Source organism: Rhyacophila brunnea, unplaced genomic scaffold, assembly GCF_057557595.1.
Source record: "Rhyacophila brunnea isolate RB1 unplaced genomic scaffold, BYU_Rbru_1.0 scaffold_4, whole genome shotgun sequence".
Classification (NCBI taxonomy): Eukaryota; Metazoa; Arthropoda; class Insecta; order Trichoptera; family Rhyacophilidae; genus Rhyacophila; species Rhyacophila brunnea.
Window position 1 is genome coordinate 7,574,578 of NW_028233068.1, and position 24,828 is coordinate 7,599,405.

General features: G+C 34.3%; 2 protein-coding genes across 2 annotated transcripts in view; both read right to left on the bottom strand.

The window, feature by feature from the left end:
• LOC147066776 (tyrosine-protein kinase-like otk) overlaps positions 1-7,862 on the bottom strand; it is a 79,758-nt gene extending 71,896 nt beyond the window's left edge. The window contains exon 1 of the mRNA XM_085954147.1: positions 7,607-7,862. Coding sequence (XP_085810273.1) covers positions 7,607-7,652 — 46 coding nt within the window. The 5' untranslated portion in view covers positions 7,653-7,862. The remainder of the gene's footprint in view (positions 1-7,606) is intronic.
• Positions 7,863-12,383: 4,521 nt separating this feature from the next.
• Dhps (Deoxyhypusine synthase) lies at positions 12,384-13,632 on the bottom strand. The gene has a single exon (XM_085954373.1). The coding sequence runs from the start codon at positions 13,518-13,520 to the stop codon at positions 12,399-12,401; it is 1,122 nt and encodes a 373-aa protein (XP_085810499.1). The 5' UTR covers positions 13,521-13,632; the 3' UTR covers positions 12,384-12,398.
• Positions 13,633-24,828: the final 11,196 nt, after the last annotated feature.

The following is a 24,828-nucleotide window of genomic DNA, read 5'->3' on the forward strand; positions in this document are numbered from 1 at the left end:
GTTATACAAATGAAATGTGCATATTATTGATGTACACACACAGGATTTTCGTCGATTACACCATAGGCCCCATATAAATTGTGGAGTCGTGTACATTCAGTTGTAATAGGTATTCTATGGTGGCATAATGGCCGAGCGACTACGCGTCGGGCTTATAATGTCGTGGGTCCCGGGTTCGTATCCTGGGTCTGGAAAAAATTCACATGATATTTTTCAACGTGTGTTTGGACCTAATAGTTCTCGTAAAACAAAAATGTGTTAACAAACCTCTTCGTGAGGCGTCCCAGATTTACATAAGATTGTAGAGCCAATAATAATAATATGATTTCATTGAGGTTTGGAATGGAAAGAATTAACCATTCCTATTTTATTCCCTTAACCACCTTACGAGAAAGCCCACGTGCCCTCGTCGTATCATTTGATTTGTACTTATCGTATCACTCACGGCCTGCCACAGGAGTGAGAGAAAGAAAATATGTAAACCCCCGCGCTTTAAACTTGGGTATAGTTTTCCTTTAACGTCGCGCAATAGTCTCTTTGCACAGTAGGAGTATATATTGACGATGAGTGAATGTGACATTGAGTAAGTACATAATAAGTTTAATTTGTAACGCATACTAACTCATCCATATTATGCCCATATAATAAAATACGGTCGGTCAAGTTGAATGACAATGAGAGAGTGTGATAGGTCACTGTTAGTTTTGATAATGGATAGTAAAGCATAGCCTACTTGACATTGGACATGCCTGGTGCATATCATTCCAGTGACAGTTTCTTGGACAGTGAAGTGTTGTTAAAAGATGCCAAGACAAAAAAGTGAAACAGTTGTGCAGTACCTAGTAGAAGTGAGACGATCACATAAACATCGGAAATGTGAAAAAAAAACACATAATATATTGTAACTTGTAACTTGTAACCTCACCGGGCATCGAGCCCGGAGACCCGAGTAAGAACCCGGTGCTTTACACACTAGATCAGGAGAGCAGCCACCACTACAAAACCATACTGACTACGGTCCTCAGTAATGAAGCGGTGATGACAATCATTCTTCGTTGAAAGTTTTCACCAGGAGAGGATCATTTTTGATCATGTTTAGATTAAATTATAAAAAATTAATCAACCATTCATTTAATAGACAATCAGCAGCGACATCTTTATCTACTTATTTATATATTGTCAGTGCTTAGATTATAGTGGTGATTTCAAAATACTAAGCAAAAAATATTTTTTTAAATTTTATTTTCGTCTGTTTGTTTGGTCCGTTACTGTTATGGAAGGCGGGATCAACTTCATATAAACATAAACACTAATTTATATTTAAACTGGCTTTATTAGAATTTGATATATTATAAAAAATAGAAAATAACTACTAATAGAGTGCAGTCGATGATTCCTTCTTTAGGACTGAGTTGATACTGATTTGAAAAGCTGGTATGATTCTATAGAAAACAAACTTTATTAATGTTGAGGTTAAGCACATTATCAGACGTTTAGTTTGATAATAAAAATGGATATTAAACATACTATAAGAAAGAAGGCTTGAATCAATGGGTGATAAAGCACACCTTATCAAATGCATTACCAGACATCTATTATGCTGCTCATTAATATTTTGATAAGAATGCAAAGATAGGCGTAAAATTGCGGGGCTATAACATAACAACTGAAAAACTATTGAATTAATATTTATGAAACTTCCATACTTAGCTTATTTACTTATAGACTTACATAGCTGGTATCATTTAAAGAAAATGTTTCATCTAGATTATCTTAGAAGGTTCCGGAGCTACTTATAAGATAAAACTTCTCTAAAATAACGCACTTATAGAAATTCATCACGAATATGTAGTGGTCAGATGGCGGCGGCGTAGTGAGGTTAGTTGCAGGTAGAGGGCGCGCTATAGACCATGGTTTCCCAAACTATGGGTCGCGACCCACCAGTGGGCCCTCGTCACTGTATACATGAATTAAAAAAAATAGGAAGTGATAAATTTGATATTTCATTCAGCTATTTATAATTCCTAAAAATTTAAATAAACTTAAGTTACGGAAAATATTGTGATAAAATAATAATAATTTGAATTGCCAATGTACTACAGATGGCAGCACAGTCCCCATTAAAAGTCCCCAGAAACCCATTTCAAGACGACTTACCAACTAGTATGTTAACTAAAGCAAGTGAACAACTCATTGATTTATCAGAAGATCCGTCACTGAAAAATAGTTTCAATCGGAAATTCTGGCTCTCAGTTGCTGATAATTATCCTTGCCTGTTCGATGAAGCTATGAAAGTCCTCCTCCTCTTTACTACCTCATATCTATGTGAGGTCGGATTTTCGGCTATGGTTAACATTAAAACTAAATACCGAAATAAATTGGATACCTATATCAAACTCACTGCGATTAAAAGTAACAAAAGTTGAAGTTGATGCTACAACTGTAATGAAGAAAAATAAGAAACAAATACATCCTTCCCATTGAAATAACTTGGTAAAAAAAACCTTGCAGGTGTAGGTATTTAAGTAATATTTTTTTTTATTTTTACGTAGTGTTTCTTATTTCAACAGTCTTTCATTCATATTGGTAACACTTATAAAAAATATTTTTTTTATGTCAATTAGAACAAATAAAACAGCATTAAGTAGTTCCACGACTCGCCACTAGGGAATCTGAGCATTACCAATATTTATGCTCTCTTTTCTCTAAGACAGCTAAGAGATTGGTGGGTCCCAAGATTGGAAATTATTGTTAGATGGGTCGGAGCCCAGTCAACTTTGGGAACCACTGCTATAGACTACTAAATTTGTTAAAGTAAGTACTTTTTTACTTTTTATTTCACGTGGACGAAATCGTGTAGTTGAACATAAAGTAATAAGTAGGTACTTAATCAGTATTTAACTACATAACATTGAGATGCATTAAGAACATGCGCAAGTACGAATAACGCAACAGTACAGCATTTTGTCTAGACAGGGGGAGTAATTTAATTATTAAAATTAACTACAATGTAAAATATTCATCATAAAAAATAATGGTTTATTTTCTTTCTACGCGAATTATTTGGTTGTCAGTGCTCTGTTCCATGATATCCAGAGTTGGAAAGAGTAACGAAGAAGGAAGACTGTTACATGCAAACAAACCCTTCAGTAAGAATAATAAATGAAATAAATGATACGATTAAAAGTATTTCAGTGCAATGAAAGAAATAAAACGAAAGCACAGCTGGAAGCATCTTCAGTCTTTCGTAAAAGTAAAAATTTCTAAATTAAACATAACGCCGAGCTGACTTCAAAGAGCATTATTTGTTTTTTAAAAGCAAATACAGAGAAAGATAAACAAAAAATATACACGCTCGATGCACCTCTTTCATGTTTTATAAACTCACACACAGGGACGCAATAAGATTACAATGAGCCCATAAGACGCTTATGGTTAAGTATGTACCAACCCGCCTATTTATTTTTGCAATTTAAGTACGCAGTTTGGTAAATATTGAAACATATCTAGCGTTACAAATTATACCGTCAAAACATTCACAACATGACAAATTAACAATGTACTAAGTAGAATAAATACAAAAATTATAAAACAAGCCACACGGAAGTAGGTACATCGAGAGTGATAAGTATTAATCTATACTTTAAGAATTCATAACCCAGCATTCATCGAAACTCACCTCACGTAGAGCTTAATATGATTTCTCGAGATTCGAGAATTTTCAAAATGCAGAATATTTGTTTTCTCGAGAAATTTATAAAATACCGTTCATAATCAAAGTCGAGAGTTTTTTTAGCTCTCTCGGCTAATATACTCGAGATATCAAATTTAAAATTTGATAATTGAAAGTCGAACCGTTTCTTATTAATTCATTATTAAAATATTGAAATAAATAATACTATAAATTCAGTTACAATAATATGTAATATTATAAAATGAATGTATTTCCTTATATTATCTAAGTACATTATAAGAATTATTTCATAAATATTTTTTCGATGAATAAATTCATCTTTTCAAGATATTCTTAGATAACGCATACATACGGTCACAGAGCAGATAATAAATAGAATTCCGATAGGCTATATTCAATACGCTACATTTTGATACGAAAATGAAACACGCATTATGCACGTGCAATAGTGTGTGTAATACACTAATATTAAATAAGCGTCAATGCATAAACCGAGAGCATTTGTCAGTATTCGATGTATGACGTATTCTTATCCTGGATTATTCCTTACTCGAGATCGGTTACCAGCTACTCCTTACCCGTTAGGTATTTCAGTTCCCATTATTTACGAGTTCCCTGGGTAGGTATTTTTCATTTCGTGATTTGAAATTAAATCTATTTGAAAGAGTTACATCGGGGATTTTTTACTTTCATCCAATCCCGAGAAATGCAGCAACTAAAAAGTAAACAAATGATTACAAAGTCCTGGAATTAAAATAAATGCCTAGGTATCTCGTATGCTGTCAATTTTTATAATATTGAAGAAAATACAAAACTTGAAGCGATACCTATTCGCTAAGTTTTGATCTATCAAACCTCAACTATTACGACTACATAAATAGGTATTTGGAAATTTTCTTCTATTGGTGTTTTTCTCTTCTATCGAAGGTTGGAGACCAACTTACAGTGCTCCCTTCCACCACTCCCTTTAACAATGTCATTGGTTCTGGGCCAGTCATTTGCATTACCGTACAGCCATAAATCAAACCTTCCAAGAACGTCGATTCGGTGTTGCATAATATGAAGACCGCGTACATCTACAGTTGCACGTAACCTTCGAAACGTATAGATATTTGGATGCGGCGATCGGCGAGCCGATATAGGAATGACCAATTCGTAGGTGTTCGTATGCGTTCTGGCGTCTTCGACTCGCAGTCCGAGAAGCGTACAACTTATCTCGTTTAACAGTAGATGTTTTTTTTTCAAAATAAAAAGTCGCATTCGACCAATCGCACGTTGCAGGTGAGGCCGGCTTATGATTTGGAATCATTGGTGTATAAGGAGTACATCGTTATCTACTTTTCATTGCGGAAAATATGGTCTAAGTATGCAGCATTTACAGGTATTACCAAACTATATTAGGTATACTTAAGTAGGTACCTACTAGGTATTACTTCTAAACCATTATTATCAACATTTATACGCACAGGATTCATCAAGTTACCTACACACTGTCTACGAGGAGTGGTTGTTATTGGTTCTCGCAAAACAATGGGTCGAGGCCCCGGGGAACAAGCACAAATCATTTTTTTTAAATCAACCTAATTAAATCCACCTGCAGGATTTGAACCTGCGACTCGCCGATCAGGAGCCAAGTGTGTTAACCACTGCATCATAGTAGGCGTATCCGCACGAATATGTCATTACTAAATTATTTAGTAGGTACCTAGGTAGTAGGTACATACAGCGGCGACAACCGATACGCCAGAAAAATTAAAAGGGGGCCTCCAAACAGATTAAACCAGTCATAAAATTATATCAAAATCTTTAAAAGATGTGTATTTCTCACAAGCTAATAATTTTATTTTTATAATAATATCGATTTCGGTTTCACAGAACAAACATTCAACAATCATTATTTTTTAACAATCTTAAAATCAGTGACATCTCGTGAGAGTAGAGAGATCACGAGACAGCAAATTAAGGCAAAAATTGCAAATATTATATAAGTACCTACATCCTTCATTATACAAAGTGTTGCTTTTTTATCGTAGGTTGGCTCAAAATCAGTCGGTCCTCTGCGGTCACTAAACGCGCTACTATCTACCTACACAAGAACTAATCAGATAATATATTTCATCATACAAGATAATATTGAAGTGAGATACTTTTCAAGAATTTATTGATGGAAAATTGGGAATTATTTGTCAGATGCTTATCCTATACTGAAAAATCTATCTATAGCACTTCCGGTGTTAATCAGCAAAATAAATATGATACACACAGTGCTCGAAATGGACCGGAGCGCACCGGAGCGCCGTTCCGGTTCGTGAAATCTATAAAGTTATAGCTCCGTCTCGTGGACAAAATAATTTGACCGTCTGAGCTAGATATGTCATATAACAAAAAATCTATCACACTTATGTTTGTAAAATACTCATAAAATTTGATAAACATGTTATTATCCTCAGAAAATTTCGAGCGCTCCGGTTCGTAAACTTTTCCATTTCGAGCGCTGGATACACATGAATAATATTGAGTATTGATGAAGCCATCCAGATAATAGATTAATAGTAAGCTCATTTTTTTTAATTGATAGGTATACAAGTAACATAATGTTATTGTTATTATCGGCATTTTAACCGACTTATACCTATTCAATATTAATAATGGGTGATTTTAATTTTTCACTACAAGACATAAATAGAGGAATTCAGTCTGAAAAATTCTGATGGTCTAGTTATTGAATAAAATAATATAAAAATCTTTATATTTCACTCGATTCTAATCGTACCATAGGTATTATATGAATAATGATGGTAAAAAAAATATAAATTACCAATAGTGGATTGCCGGTAAACGTCGAAACCATTGACAATAAAGTAGTGGATAGCGATAAGCAAAAGGAAACCAACTAACGTTTTTAGGTATTTTGAGTTATCAATGGGAACATGTTCAAAAAATCCAAATGTCAATTAAAGAGATCCAAGTTCAATTCGGTCTAGCTTCCATTTTATTTACATTATTTTCTTTTTGCTTAACGAACAAAATGTTCTAAGCCTCAAATTTTCTGTTATGAAAAAAGAACCAACTGCTAAGTATCTGTCATAGTCAGTATCAAAGTGTCAGAAAACTGAAGAGGCAAGAGGTCAAGGTTTCTTTGATGGTATGGAGTACTCTATATTTACCTTACGTTATCTTGCTTAGGTTATTAGAGATATACCTACAAATATTTATTTGCAATTTGATATTTTATGATAAATAAATAGTTAACGATTTTGCAAGTATTATGGAATAATAAAAATGAGAATCAGCAATTGGTTCCTTTGTGTAAAATAGTTTCTAGTGATTGTTTGTCGGGAAAATGTCATAAAATGAAAAGGAAACAACTGTACATATTCTTTTACTGGTAATAGAGATATAATAATAATAGTCAAAGTATTTAATAGTTTTTATTTTCACAGCATTTAGATAAAATATATAAAAACATGTACAGACTTTGAAGCTCAATATCTCCATTTAGCAATTTTGCAGTTGGTTCTCTTATGTTTATCTCAATCCAAGTAGAATAATAGATAGGTATTGAAGTTTGTTTAAGTTTTTTTGCAATAACGAAACATTGGTGATCTAATACAATCCCGTGTAACTCCAAATAATTAACCCTATCCATTATGTACTTGTACTACGTGTGTATAGAATAGTTTAATTAAAATACAATGCAAACTCGGTGCGGTGCGGCTCTGTTCAAAAATATAATAATAACCGTCCAGACGAGTTTTTATGTTTAAAAACTACTCGTCTGTTGATAATATGCATACATGAAAGGAAATATGTTTATAAATAGTCGACCCTATACTAATTAAAACAAAAGAACTCCGCCGGCAGTGCACAAAAGAGACGGCATGCATTTAAGTGCATTTTTATGCTACTTACATATAAAAAAAATCAGCAAAGATGTTGAGCTTTTCGCGATGAACATTTTCACACTAATTGACACTTTAAACGTTCTATTTGTATGAAATCACGACTGAAACATCACATAAATAATACTTGGTCACTTGCACTGTTTAGTTTTCTACATTGCTGTGGTTTTAGCAGTCAACTGTCAGATGTAGAGACCGAAAGCAAATCGAACGCGTCTGTCGACCACTGTAAACAAGTATGCCGGCAGGATTGGTCGGCTTTTGTCGTGAAGCTTCGCGACGAAAGCTTTCGGAAATGTCATAAACAAAAATGGTGTTTCTATAAGTGAAAAATAAAAATTCCCGATTTTATTACCAGATATAAAAATTTCTCTGCCAGATAATGGCCGTCATTCTATATTTTTTTGCAAACAAATTGTTTTTATTATTATCTCTGATAATATGAGAATACTACTTTTGATTAACTATACAAAACAAAACAAAAATTACAGCATTTTCTAAAATACAAAATAACACACAACTAATGAAACAAACATTATTGTAATTATATTTAGGTACCTAGATATTTATTTTCATAATATTATTGTTATGCAAAGAAGGCCTTTACATAAATAAATTATTATTAATTGCATTCAATATATGGATAATAAAATCATTTAATAATAATAATGTTGAGAACAGAGCTCGAAATGACCGGAGCGCCGTTCCGGTTCATAGAATCACCAAAATTACCACTCCGTCTCATGGAAAAAAATATTTGACCTACCTACTGAGTTAGATAAGCCATAAAACAAAAAAATCTTACACGCTTATTTTTATAAAATACACATAAAATTGGATAATTACAATGTTAATATTTTCATAAATTTATCAAGTGCTCCAGGCAAGGCCTGAACAAAAACGATGCATAAGTGCGAGTGAGAAAGTATTCGGCACCCTTATAATCTTTGCGACACGCGCTAGAGTAAGATAAAAGGTTTACAGATGTGGGAGATGGTTTGCTACGGTGTAGCCGCCAAATCTTACTTTATTGCTTAACTAAGCGTCGATAACCGTGTTGCTAAAATTGCTATTTTTGAGTTAAACATAAAGTCAGTGGTAAATATTTTTAGTTAATTAAGTAGAAAAGATTGTTCTGTGTGTTGTATTAAAATGTGGTAGCCGTACTGATAAGCAAGAAGATGGATGGAGATTTATTTGTACTTATTATTATATATTTTAATATCAAGTGACCGTGTTTCTTTAAAATAACTTAAATTATAAAATATTTTTACCTAATGGTTGCATTTTGACTGCTTAAAAATACTATATAACGTAAAAAAATAGAGTGTCTAGTGCGAGCACTAGCGAAATGGTCTATGGTCTCGAACATTTGAATACGAATGCGTTCGCTCGCCCAAAAACCAAACGCACGGCACGCAGCTTCATTTAGAAATGCAATGGGTGGCGTCTAGATGTATCTATAGTCTAAGGCTCCAGGTCATAAAATTTTCCATTTCAAGCACTGGTTACGCACTACTTGTGCACCTGCAACAAATGAACGACTCCCAAATCCCAAAAAAATGCTTTATGAATGCTCAGGAGGGAGACCTATGTGAATCTTTGCTAAAGAAGAACGCCAAGTAGTTCCTGCTGGTGAACCGAGTATCGTAGAGGCAGAAAATTGAGAGACTCTAAATCAGAGGGGGGCAAACTTTTTGGATGGAGGGCCAAATTCAAAAATTCAAAATGAGCGGCGGGCCGCAAGTATAGCATATACACTATTTATTATCACGAAAACTAAACATTACAAAAAAATTAATGAGAAGAATGAAACTGTTGTACATTTTTTTTTAATCCAGGTGTTAATTTTGTAGTTGATATTCTCAAAACTACTTCTAAATGGGCATCGGAGATATTTGATCGTAAAGAATTTTTATTGAGGTTCATGATCGAAAATGTTTGTTCACATATATAGATTGATCCAAAAATAATGAAGATTTTTCTTTCATAATCTTTAAGTTGGTCGAATTTGTCTGAATTAAGGGCATTGTAAAATTTGGAGATTTCTTCACGACGATGCAATTCTCTTAAATCAGTGTCACACTGCAGATCAATAATCTCAAGTTGTAGCTCTGTCGGTACACTATCAATATCTATTGAAAATGGATCGCGTACTATTGCTAAACTTGTTTCAATTTTTCGGAAGTCACCAAATCTTTGTGAAAAATCGTCATTCAGAGCTTTAATAAATTTACCGTATTCTTCAAATTTATATTCTGGTATATTCAGCAATTTCAACGTTGGAAAGTGGTCCACGTTGTTATTTGATATTTGTCGAAGGAATAACTTGAGTTTTAATTGTAATCCATTCAAACTTTTTACCATACCATGGGCATATATTTTTTTTCCTTGCAACGCGGAGTTAAAAGTATTTAAATCTATCACGATGTTCAACGTAGAAAATAGAGGTTACATAGTGTGAGACGAGACGCAAGGAAGACGTACCTACTGAGATAATACATTTACGAAACAACGAATTCTTCAAATTTTAATCTATTGTCAATATTTTTTAAAAAAATATATAAAAAAGTTATTCGTAATCAGAAGTACAATTAATGATGGCGGGCCGCAAAAAAATACTCGGCGGGCCACATGCGGCCCGCGGGCCGCAGTTTGCCCCCCCCTGCTCTAAATGAAAAGAGTTAAAGAAAAAGAATAAAACCATGATTCATGATTTATTTTCATACAATATTACTGTGTATGACTGTTTTGTAAAGAATAATCTATGTTTTTCTGTGAATGAATAATATGCAAATAAATTCCGAATATAAGTAGACAGAATATTTCGAGTACATTGAGCTTCGTGAATCAGCAAATTACCTATTTGGTGTATAAATTGTATATGTTACACCGAATGTGCGAAATTGACTATTACATGAAATGGGCAAAATTTTGGCTAATTCATGTAATAGTCAAGCCTGTTGCCTTATTCATGAATTAGGTAATTTTTCTGCTGAGTAAATGAATTCGCCACGGTATGGAATTCTTGAACTGTCAACATGACAGAAGAAAAAGTAAATTTAATATGGATAGTTTTATTAGTTATAATTGGACATAATATAATATTATTATTATTAGGTTAGGTTTTGTAATTCTGAATTAAATTATTCAACTGAATGTCCATTTTGAGGTTAGCTATCAAGTGTCAACAAACTATCACAAACATTCAATCGACCATTGCACAATTGATACCCAAGCACGAATCAAATCGCGAAAATACTTTTCAATAAAATTCTTCCGTTATCATATTATAGTTCTAGAATTTTTTTGCGCATAGTAAATGTATATGAACGTTATTCAAATCAATGACATTTGACACATTTGTTTAGTTGCAAAAAACACCACGGAGCGCGATCATCTATTTTGACTATAGATAATATAAATGTACATTTTGACCAATCCATGAGCATTTGATACATTTAGTTTAGTTGCAAAAAATACCACCGTAGCGCTACTATCTAATTTGTACAAGACATGAAGTAGGCAGAAAAATTACTGCCGATTTCACGCACTCTCCAGATATTTTGTCTAATTCATGAATAAGGCAACGGGCTTGCATTTTTCATGATTTAGGCAAAATTTTGCCCATTTCATGTAATATTCAATTTCGCACATTCGGCGTAACATATACATACACTTGAATTTCGATACTACTAAAAAATGATCATCTTAAAATTTATAAAATAATATATCACTTGGTATTCACAATACAGGCGGCCCTCGACTTTCGCACGTGATTGGTTCCTGAAAAGGTGTTGGAATGTTCGAAAGTAGAGGGGTGTAAAGAAAACATCAAAAAGTGTACTTTAAAATATTTATTTATCAATGGGTATAATAAAGTTAAGGCGATACTTCAGAGAAGCGGCAAATAATTTTCAACTATAGGCGCGATGAAATTTTGGACTCGCTGGCAGTCTGAGAGCGAACGTTGAGGTGTCAATACGTCATTTTGTTTCGTGATGGCGACGGGGGAATTAATTCTTAAATCGTGTAAAGGTGACTAAAAACTTTACCCATTTACTTTAAAAGGAAAACATGTCAATGAATGTAATATTATTGTTTCTAATAGAACAATAAACAGAAAATTAAATGAACGCATGTTGGATTTATATTACAAATTATATTTCCGTCGGGATGCGTCATTTGCACCCGCGACCCGCAATCCGCGCATCACCTAGCCACGATCTTTTTAGACCATGCCTCAACTGAGGTATAGCCTTAACAAGGCGTATTAGCAATAGGGTGTTTTCTTTATACTTTATACACAAGAGATAGTTGAATACCACCCTTTTACGTATTTGAGAAGGTGACGTCGAGCGGAGGAGAGAAGAGCAACCGCATGGTAGCGTACAGTTTTTGCATTATCAACAAAAATCAAAATTTTAATAAATGTATGTAATAACGAAAGAACGTTCGAAAGTCGAGGGCCGCCTGTTTATAGTAAATGTTTTGTCTTTTGCTCACATAACCTTTAATTATATGTAATAAAGATAAAGCTTACTATATTAGAGAAACACATGTTATAAAACAATGCCCACATGCACTTCATGGACTGGTTGAGAGACATCCTTCTTCTGCTTCTTAGACAAGCTGAAAGTAATACAATCTACCATACAGGTGCCAATTTATAATATGTTTAATCAGCCAACATACATTTTAAAAAAGAGGTCACCTATCATTTCAGAGACGAACACTATGTTACTCCTTGTAAGTTGCAAAGTGTAATTGTAAATGAAAATACAAGATTAAATTGAAAACTTTTATTTTATTATAACTTCAGTATTTTTTACAAAATGGTGTCTAGCAAAAGTTTCGCCTACTAATAATGGAAAAACTAAGCTGGCTTCAGCATAGATCTTCACTGGTGTAGCATCCTTCTTAATCTTTCCCCAAGAGACAGCTTCGTCAGGTCTTGCGCCTGAATCGCTCCCATCAAACTCGGATGCGGTATTGAGAAAAACAGAAAACTCCGCACCGTTCCTCATTAAATTTGCATTACATATATGATGTTTGATAACGCCACCGCCCAAGATAATCATTCCAGTATTGTTTGCCTTAACCGCCATCGTATTGATCCTCCGTAAGTCGCTTACAATATCCACGACTAGTCCGGGATTTTTGTAAGAATGGAAATACATCATGTCTCCCAGGCTTCCGTCAGTTAAAGCAGGACTGAATACAGGTATTTTATTCTTCCAAGCCCAGTAATGTATTGATTGTTCATTATTTATTCGTTCCCCTAATCTGGCAATAACTTTTGAAGGTGTCCATAGAACTCCGTGTTTATTTTGATCAACTAACATTTCATCCAATAACGGCATCACCCAGTCTTCAAACTTGCAGTAGTTGTCATTTGGCACAAGTAAATTACCTATTCTGTTTATTCCACTTTCCCGTAAAGTACTTCCATTTAAATGAAAATCCCCGATGTAAGTCGAAGCTAAACATTTGATAAAATCCTCCTCAACACCTCCCGCCGTTGTTACAATACAATCAACCATTTTATGCTGTACTAGAAATCGTATAGTCTCACGTAATCCTGACGATACCATGTTAGATGTGAATCCTAGGAATATTGTACAGTTGCTTTTACGCTTGATAAATTCATCATCTTCGTGCAAGTCTAACTTGTCATCAGTCAATGGGATCTGTCTGCAATCGATCATTTTGTTAATTTCTTGCACAGCCAGGCCGAAATTGGTAGCTTGAAACCCGGTGTTCAGGTAAGTTCCCAAGAGCTTGTGATAATCGATACCTTGATTCCAGTCGTATCCTACGACGGTGGGGGTGTTTATGGGTAGATCTTTACTTTTTTGTAGCACCGCCGAGGTTGCCACGTCTGGGACTTGGTGTTCTTGCCCATTTGATTTAATAACATTCATTTTTATTTAAGATTAATTTTCACGAGAGAGGTTAAGTTCGTTTATTGACGTGAAAATATTGAAAGCATGACAAAAACTGTCAAATGTATCAAAACGAAAACAACAGACCATAGACTATACTATCAACGGACAAACAATGTTGCCAGTAAAATATTATTTTTATAATGGTTAGGAATATATCCGTCTTTTGCGGCTGACAAAATATTTACTTGTCAAAGATATTATGACTATCCAATTCAACAAAAAATTTAATTCCTAACAAGTCGTTATACATCATTAAAAGTATAACATATTCTTGCCTATAATCATAATTAAAAATCTTAAATAATAATAGCAGAATGTTTTTCTCATTTTGTATAATATTTTAGACTAGACCACAATCCATTTTTTTAATAATTGAAAACTGCTACTTAATCATAGATGTCACTACAACAGAAAACGTTTTATTCAAATTTGACATTTATCTTTAAAATTAAATTTAAATTTAAAAGAAAATTTTGAAAATAAAAAAACAAAGGTACATAGTTAGTATTATAGTACATATAGCTTGGAAACTCCAACACATTGTTCATTTTTGTATAATGATGAATTTTAGCATGATATTTTTTAAAGATAGGTATCAAATCGATTTAAAATTTACCCAAAAGCTCCTAAATTATAAAATTGCGGAGAAATTTTTAACTGTCGATAAAATAACCGTCTAAATAGGTTGACTTTCAGTTTTAATTAAATATGTAGGTATTTTATGGTAAAACACCAAGAGTTTCTATCATTACTTACCGTCGGCTTTGATGTATTTTTCATGACGTATACCTATATTATAATATACCTATACATATACATAAGCCGCTGGATTAACAAACTGGTAAAGTTCGGCGGAAATACGTGGCAGCGAATGACACAGGACCGAGAGAGTTGGAAGAAACTTGGGGAGGCCTTCATCCAGCAGTGGATTGACCCCGGCTGATGTTGATGATGATGATACATAAGCCTAAAACTACAAAGATAGCGGCCACAAATCTCATTTTTCTGATTTGATCCACTTTGAATCGTAGATTCAGAGACCCATTTTCCTCGATCATAACAAAAAAGAGGATGATTTGATTTAATAAATTAAACGCCTCAATAATAATGGTTTGAAGATGTTATAATTTTAGCGCGCAGTGGCTCTAAATGCTTTGAAAACGAGTTAGGTATTTTAAATTAGAAAGATGTAGGTACCTAGACCTACCTGCCTACCTATTTTACAACGTTTTTATTACGTCGTATTCTTATTTGTCCGGCGGTTGTTTGTCCGGTACAAATCTTACAATCGATTTTTAATTAACTTCCCAACTAGCTAGACATTTGAAACTTTTAGAATATATCAGAACACGATGTCAATGCATTTTTTTTAATACTTTTAGCCATTTTTAAGTAGAATTGAATTCATTTTTAGTTAATTCTGTTTTGTATGAAAAGTTATTTCGGAAGAAATCCGTAATCCAATCCACTATTATTGGTTGCTAAGGGGGTGGTCCTAGCAACTAAATTATTAATATATACGTGCGTTACTATGGAAATCAATATTAGTGTCAAAATTACATTTTAGTATTATCTCTATCAAATATATATATTTTTTTATCGTTTAAGCTAGTCAAGTCAAGTTTATATGATTCAACAGAAAATTTAAAAACGTTGTATATATAAATTTATTTTTATCTTGTAATTACATATAAAATATTGAACATACATAATTAAGACACCCTGACCACACATTGATCTGAGACACATTGACCACAGTGCTAAAGGAGTAGTCGTTAAAAATATTTCGCGAACCACCCTATATGCCATAGACCCCATAGGTTAAAAGCCTCTATACAAGGGGTGGCGAATCATTTTATGATTACTTACCAATTAAAAAAAAAAATGCACCTAACGATAGGTGGTAGGTATAAAAAGGTTGTTTTTGAAGAGAGGGTGGGTCTGTTTCCCTCGCGAATCGGTTTCAATTTGTTTTTACGTGTTTTCGCCAAGCTATTTTTTTTTCTCAAAACTCAACCGCAAAAGTGAAACTACATTCGCATAAACTCAAAATACATTTTACTTCTGGCTATTCAAAAAAAAAAAATGTGACATTCTACTTGTCAGTGTCGAAGGCTTTTACATGATTACAATAAAATTCTTTCATAATATGACAACAGAATTCCTTCGCTACCACAGCCATATCATACTAAATTGTGTAAAATCTAATCCAATATAGAATAATTATTGCATTGTCAAAACTAAAATGATAACAATCATTGTGACAGAGCAGTGGCGCACCCAGGATTTAATATTGGGGGGGGGGGGGGCAAGGAGGAGAATGTAAATTAGTCCCATAGGCTCTTTTTCTTCTTCATATACTTATTTTTACATATTTTCACAATACATGGCGATATATTTGTACAGTTTCTCCTAGTTTTTAATAAATTGGAGGCATAGTGGCGGTAACCGTTGAGCGTGTCATCAGCGGCTGGAGGATTGGAAGTGACTTACAGCGACCATGCTGGACATGTGCACCTAGTATGCTAAAACATTACTCAAATAATATCGGCTGTGCTACCCGCTTGGTCTAGAGCAGTATTTCCCAAAGTGTAGTACGCGTACCCCCTGGGGTACGGGAAGAGTTTGATGGTGGTACGCGCTGCATCAGGCTATGGCTGCACCTGGTGCAACATCCATTCTAGAAAGTTTATCGCATGCGGAAGAAGAGCAATTGTTAGAATTATTAGCTTCAGACGGATTCTTGCAAAATAAATATAAGGAGTGTACTTAAACATCATTTAGGTTGCAAATGTAACATGTGTATCCAGTTTTAACAGAGAAATTCCTGAAATACATCTTGCCTTTTCCAACTTCATATCTATGTGAAGTTTTTAAAGCTTTTTCAGTATTTGTAGACATTAAGTAAAAAAAAAGGAACAGCCTTTTGGGTGTGGAACCGCATCTCAGATTAAAATTAATAACCAGGAAACCAAATTACGATGATCTGTCGTTTCAACATAAACAATTTCATCCTTGTCATTGATTATAATGAATGTTCTTTTTCGTTTATTATTATTTTGTTTATGTACTACAAAAGGAAAATGTAAATATATTTTGATTGTTATTAAAGTACTTATATGCATTTTTCTTTGACGTGGGGTACTCAGTGTAACGAAAATTATAGAAGGGGTACACAGATGTCGAAAGTTTGGGGAACACTGGTCTAAAGAGCTACAATATTTATGCCGAATTCCACCGAAAAAAATTCTTTTGATTTACACCACCACCGAATGTTTATCGTAGATTTTTGGTTTTTTAATATTGAGGTTCCAAAAAATATTAATTGAAAATGGACAAAAAAAGTATTATTGCATTTAACTTATACACAACCTACTTAACACAACACAACCTAATATCTCGTTTATCGGTCTTTTGTCTATTGCACTCGGTGTACGTACACCATGGCCCCCACATCCTGAAACGGGCCCTCAGGCTAGGGTATTTGACGGGCCCCCTATCCACCGCTTAGATTAAAGGCAGTATGAAACACTACATAAACGTTTTTCAAATTGTGTTTTAGTTCAAATTGAGGGTACTTATACAGTAGATTATTGGCGATTTTCATTAAATCTACTTTAATAATGGAGCTGTCGAGTATCGACACATAATAATCATAAAATATATTGGACAATTATATAATTTAAAATGTTTATAGTCATGAAGAATAACAGCGCCGCAGGCGACTTTTTTACTATTACAGCTAATTTATGATGTGTGTTTATCTCACTTATCTGGTCAACCCGACACGTCGGCCCCCCACAGCCCGGGCCCCCAGGCTAGAGCCCTGTCAGCCCTCCCCAGCCATGACCTACACCACTCTGGAATTCGGGTGGACACCGAGAATTTTTTGACAGTTCATTAGGGAACGGGTTTCTAAAAAAACCCGACATTAAAGTTTCGAAATTTTTGTGTTAGAAATTAAAATCTAAGAAATTTTTCTAAAATGGTGCTGGAGAATTACAAATCATTTTTTTGCCGTGTTATTTATCTAAGCCCAAGGTATAGTTTATTGGCTTTCAATTTCAATGTGTAAAATCATTCTGATGATTTTCATATTTTGGGGGGTGCCAGGGCCCCCTACCCCCCCCCCTGGGTGCGCCACTATGACAGAGAACATATATACACTCAAATAGGCACCAGCGCTCGAAATGGACAATTTTATGAACCGACGCGCTCGATAAGTTTCCGAAAATAGTGACATTTTTTTTGTTAAATAGCTACAAGTAGGTACTTTGAATGGATGAATGTAACTAAAGATCTTTAAACCTCTGACATGCGGATCTACTAAGTTTGTAATCACCAGTGACGTCAGTAGCCTATATATTAGCCTATATAGTAGACCAATAACACCGTCTCCTTTCATTTTTAATCTCAAATTGTATTCAAAGATGGTATAAATAGGTATACCTACCTACCTATTTTATAATATTTAACAAATGCAACCGAAAATTTGGAAAAAATACATGCAGAACTTTTCTACGAAATCTACTCTTCAACTCTGATGATTTTAAATACACGGGCGTCTGCGGCACTGAAAAGTTTGGAGGCCCCCTTGTGATTTAAAAAAAATAAGTTGTCGGTACTTTCTACCGAAGTCTACCACTACTTTCAAAAGTTGTAATGATCGTATTCGTTCCATAATTTGCTGCTCCTAAGCAACGCATGCCTTGTCCACACCCACGGCACATCACCGGTCATCGCTATAAGCTGACAAAATCAAATCGTCTTATAAAATGTTCGTAACACAAAATCTTATTAGATTGGTTGTAGTAATAGGAGTTTACGACATACCTAACTTTATGTATTATTAAATTTTATCATGCGTCAGACAAGATTCCCATAATATATTATTGTATTAGTACCTCAATGAATTAAATTATTATCCTAATAATTTATGAAGCGGAAGGCAATTTTTAATTTTTCCACGAGACGGAGCGAGACTGCGCTTCGGTCCACTCCGGTCAATTTCGAGCACTGGTACGTGTAGGTACACACTTAATTAATTATTGCATTATCAAAAAAGTTTGCACTGTCTATTAAGGTATTTAAAAAAAGAAAGGATGTTAAGTAAGGGGAAGCAAGTCAAACTGGTTGTTATATATTATTTTAAAATTCGTTCGACCGTTTCTAACACTCAAAATCAACACTATATTAAATTTATATTGTAAAAAAAACATTAGACTCAGCGTGGGGTCGAGGTCTCCTGTCAAAACAACTTGATAATAAGAATATTATCCAAACCGCGAAGAAAGTGATAGTAAAAATATTCTTCAAGAGCAAGCCGGGTATAATAAATAACTTCGCATACTCATTTATACGTAGTTAAATTGGCCATAAAATTGAACAATAATAATGTATTCAAAAATTCGATAACACTTACCTATGATAATAATGGCATTATGTATTGTTTTTATTAAATTGCTTGCGGCTACCGACTCATTCGCGCTACGTCCCAAGGGTTTCAGAATAGATACCTAATTAAATATAATATAATTTTAACATCTATTTAAATAACAAATAGTGTTATTTCACTGAAGTTTATCAGAATACCTAATTACTGTTATCTTAATTTTTAAATTTAGGTGAACCAATTTGGAGAAACCTAATTAAGAGTTTGATAAAAAAGTCATCAATTATTATTATTAATGTCACAATATTACTTACACAAAACATAATTATGTAAACGATGTATAATGATTACGCCCTGTGGGTCTATTCTATGCTAACTAGGGTAGGTTTGTATCAAGGTATTAGCACTTATTGTAACAATTACAATAAGTCGGTTGTAATTGTTGCAATAAGTGCTATATTTTAACCGGCTGTGATAAAATTTAGACCGAGATAGACAGTTTTGACTGTTTAGACGGCTAACTTATTGTAACAATTATAATACCTCAATACAATACTATCACTTTATCACTTTAGCGGTCGATAGTCGCATTGTGTATAGAATAGACCCGCTGGGATACCTAATAAATTTAATTACAAAATTAGATTTTTTAAAAAAAACACCATTGTAGTTTCATATTACCACATAGGGATAAAAAGCGAAGACCGTTTTTTACTCAGCATCCAAATCGAGATTGCTTAATTCTGGAGGGATGATCTAAAAAGTTTTCAGATATTATGTATTTACAAGCTAGATTTTTTTGACCATGTCCGATCCTAATAGCATCATCATTATATGGGTCTCCACAGAGTGGAGGTTTGTATTAAAAGAATTTTATTTTTACGAGAAACGGATGTTAGCCACTTGCTCAACCTATTAGGCGCATACTCTGACTTCAAACACAAATTATAGATATAAAAAGAACAATCCTAATATCTTTCCGAAATGGATCCCCCCATACCATTTTACGTGTGCGCATCCAGCATCGATTATTATTATTAATGAACGACTCTCACATTGCAAAGGAGATGGATCTCCAGGAGGAAAGATGCCATTGAAAAGGAAGTCGGTTATGGGGAAGCCAGGTGGGAACCGCGCTAATTGTCATAGCCGATTTTGACAAAATTCATGAATTACAATAATTACAAGATTGAAAACAGAACCTAACCTAACCTAAACTAACCCAATTTAACAAATAATCCAGTATATCGGCTATTTTCAAAAATGTGTTTGCCGCTGGCTTCTCCATAACCGACTTGTACCGATTTAACTTCTTCTTCGCCATATCCGCCCCTTCTTCTACGACCATGTCCGATCCTAATAGGATCATATGGGCCTCTACAGAGTAGAGGTTTGTATTAACAGATTTTGTTTTTTTACGAGAAATGGATGTTAGCCACTTGCTCAACCTATTAGGTCCATACCCTGACAGACACAAATTGAAAAACAATATGTGTACTTGCCAGACCCAGGATTCGAACCTGGGACCCACGGCGTTATAGTCCAACCCTTAAGCCGCGCGGCCACCGTGGGTCCGCCCCTTAGATGGAGCATATGGACACCACGCGGCGCCTCCAAGAATCCCTGTCACTCGCCAGTCTTCTTGCATCGTTCCAGCATACACTCTATAGATAGTATTTAGCGGCCTTACATGATGCCGGAGTCCAGTTGGCTTGAAGAACAGGCAAGCCAGGTTGAAGTTCTCTTCTGGCATCCGCAGCAAGTGGCCGAGTCAGGTCCAACGTCGCTTTTTCACTCTCAACGTGATGAGAGGCTGCTTGGTGCATTCTCTTATCTCTTCGTTACTCCTCGTGTCCAGAAACTTGTACGTATGCAGTTCATCGTATCACACTTCACCGTAAAATGTTGTATCGGAAATATGTGGTCGTATATTAAAGACCGTCGAACCTCTTTGGGTCGTATAGTACTGACATAAAATTCATGTCTAAATAAAACACGGTTATTGTCGGTTTACACTTTTCAGGAAGCCAGCACAAACAAATTTTGAAAATTGCCGATATACTGGATTATTTGTTAGGTTAGGTTTACATTCTTGAATTCATCTTCTTCTTATTATTGTGCCATCCCCTAGCGGAGGTCGGCCACCATCAAGGCAATCTTATCTTTGTCGTCTGCTACCCGGAACGGTTCAGTGGAGCTGCACTCGTACCAATCACGGAGGTTCTTAAGCCACGAAATGCGGCGCCGTCCTCTGCTACGCTTCCCATTGATCTTTCCTTGAATGACAAGTTGTGGAATGCTGTATTTTTGTCCTCTCATAATGTGGCCGAGGTACTGTAGTTTCCTGGTTTTGATAATACGTAGAACTTCTCGGTCCTTCCCCATTCGACTGAGAACTTCAATATTTGTCACCCGGTCAGTCCAAGAAATTTGAGGATGCCTCTATACAGCCACATCTCGAAAGCTTCAAGTCTCCGTGACATGTCTTGGTTTAGTGTCCTTGAATTCATAAATTTTGCCAAAATCAACTATGAAAATTGAATTAATGTTGATATTGAATCTAATAAAATTGGAGACCGTATAGTCTACGGTCATCTCTTTCCGATAAGAAAGCTCACGGCAAACTGTGCCACGGTGAAATGTTTTACATACAATTTACATGTAACCGTTACTTCTAAAGTCATCCACCGCACAGCCAGTATATATATTATATACGTCGCAAACATTTGTTCTCGAAGCTCAGTATACCTACGGTTGGATAGAGCCTGGGATTTAACTGGGGGTACAATATATGGGAAAGGACACTGACGCTTGGGATCTGTTTCTGGTATTGCATGTCGTTAAGTCTCAAGAGTGAGGAAACCAAGGCTTGATTTGGCTATAGCACCATCATATAAAAATAATGCATGCTTAATTTACAAACAACGTGTTCGCATAATTGCCGTTATTCTTGTTCGAATGCAATCTTCGACGAATGTATATCTACATAAGCGGTACAATTATATTATTATGAATAATTCTTTTCGAATAAAAGGAAATTAATGCAGTTCAATCACCTTTCAAAAATAATTAATACATTTTTAATAACGCCAATGAAATGTACGTTCATTATTATTGGTGAGAAAAATACACACGTAGGTAGAATAGGTATCTACTGGCCGTTATATCTCAAGTGAGAGTGAAAAAATAATATGTACCATAAATAAAAAGAAAAAAAAACCGGCGCACGCGAATTCATTGTGCAGGTGTGTAGAGAAAAAAATGTAAGTAATATTATAATACCTAGTACCTATTGCCAGCCGAAATTTAGAAGTGCGCGCAATTAATATTCAATAAAGTAAACATGACACATTCGTATATAGGTACTACATTGTTTTTTTGTCCCATACTTACCTGATCGATGATAAGCCTTGTGATAATATCGGGGGCTTAGGATAACAAGGGTATATCTACGATAACGCAGTTTTGAAATAAACGCAAATAAGGATTTTGCTACTATGAAATTGATTAAATAAAGTACACTTTATTCAATTATATCTTGTAAACAGGTATGTTTACGACATAATATAATATTATTATAGAGCTTAGTGTCACCAATAAATGTGTCGCTTCATTTCAAAATCAGCTAAGTCCACATTTAGGTATTTTTTACTTTTTTGTGAATTGCTGAAGAACTAGTGCTTTCTAACATTTCTGCATTATCAAAATGTGGCATTTATTAATTTTAAATATTCTATACTCGAAATAATATAAACTTTCACCCTTGTGACTGTGTATTTGAGAAAACAAAAAGCTGTTTTTCTCCTATTCATCTAGTATGGACTTGGCTGATTTTGAAATCTTGCGACACAAATATTTTTTTTCGACCATGTCAGATTCTAATAAAATCATTTATGGGCCTCCACAGAGTGGAGGTTTGTATAAAGGCTATACTTCAGCTGATGCATGGTCTAAAAAGATCGTGACTAGGTGATGCGCGGATTGTGAAAATGACGCGTGCCGAACGAAATATAATTTGTCATAAAAATCCAACATGCGTCCATTTAATGTTATGTTTATTGTTATATTACTAATAATAATAGTATATTCATTGACATGTTTTCTTTTTTAAGTACATACGTAAAGCTTTATAGTCATCTTTACACGATTTAAGAATATTTTCATCCGACGCCATGACAAAACAAATCGACGTGCAGACACCTCAACTGTCGGTCTCCGATTGGCGACTAGTGAGAAATTTCGTCTCACCTACTGTTGAAAATTATTTGCCGTTTCAGATTTTGTTTTTACGAGAAATGGATGTCAGCCACTTGCTCAACCTATTAGGTCCATACTGATACAGAAATTGAAAAACAATATGTGTACTAGTCTTATAATATTATGCCTACAATATGATGTATGCCGTATTTATTAAATTTAAGTCTTAATGTACAAGTAAACTTTGACTGGTACCGCTATCAGTTCTTCCGTGACTTCAATTATTTGTGCCGATGTAGATTTGAATCTGGAGAAGGCAACGGAATTAATTAGTAAATTTGTTATCAGCGTACTTTTGTCTAAAATCTAAATACTTTTACTCTGTGTCTTTTCCTGATTTAATAATTTAATCAAGAATTTAATTATTATTATACTTACATAAATACAATAAAAATATAACTGCTATAATAATATAATAATTTCCGCTCCTAACCAATCTTAACATATCGACTGTGTTTAGGAAAAAGGGCGTAACCCTCGATTTTTCGAAAAGTGCTTTTATTAGATATTAACAATGTATACAACTCAATACACGTTCTATAAAAAGGAAGTAAGCCGCAAATGCCGAATTATTATCTAAATTCAGGTTTTAATTGAGATTAATTAATTTTTAATTTATGGAAAAAAGCATTTACCCGCAATTTTAATGATTTTTCTGTAATAACTTCTTTAATTATTATTAGATCGAAAATATATTACACCAAATCATCAATCTTCATGCACCCAATGTCTATGGCTATTTAAAAAAAATATTAAACTGAAAACTCTCAAAAAACGTTTTTTACCTCTCCTGTAAAATTTGTTCAGTGAGGGTTTCGTCCTTTTTCCTAAACACGGTCGATATATTTTTCGAGATAGTAATTGGTAATGTAACTATTCGTCAAACCATTGACAGTCAATATATAAAGATAATAGATAAATAGATAAAATTATACTACTTAACTGACTATGGTCCACATCCAAATATCATCCATCCATATCATCCGTGGGAACAGGCATATCATACGTTGAATACGTGTATTAATTAAGGCGCTAAGTACCAAAAACAAAAAAACTAACATTTTCATAGAAAAGTGTTCTACATACTAACGCCAATAACTTAAACTATGGTCTAAGTACCTGAAGCAAGTCAAAAAAATACAGCAACATATTTAAACCTGTCGACGTTGTAAGTCCGTTGGCTTGTTTTATTTATAATGGTGCAAATAGCACTACAGTGGTCAACCTCATTCAATATAGAATGGCTGACGATGGTGTGTTGACACTTGCGAGTTCTTAATACCTAAAATTATAGAAGCTGCTGTGATTGCTTCACACTGTAAAACCACATTTTTCAAAAGGTCTGCTTCATGAAATTTTACTGCAATGACTCGGTATTTTGTAACTACAGGCAATACTACTTTTTGGTACTTAAAGCCTTAATTAATACACGTATTACTTTGTTTAAAATTGGCACACCCTAAAGGGCGGTAAATTAAAGGCTCGATGACATTGAGCTACTTTACAAGCTGCTTGTTGGCAAATTTATAATCGGCTTGTAAACTCACCCAGTGTCAACATCTAACAAGCTAACAAGCAGACTGTAAACAATCTACCGAGAAAAGTTGAAAGCCGGGCTACTGTACACGCTACTCG

Coding starts and splice junctions, on each gene's coding strand:
- Dhps (XM_085954373.1), bottom strand. CDS start 13,520: ATGAATGTTATTAAATCAAATGGGCAAGAACACCAAGTCCCAGACGTG.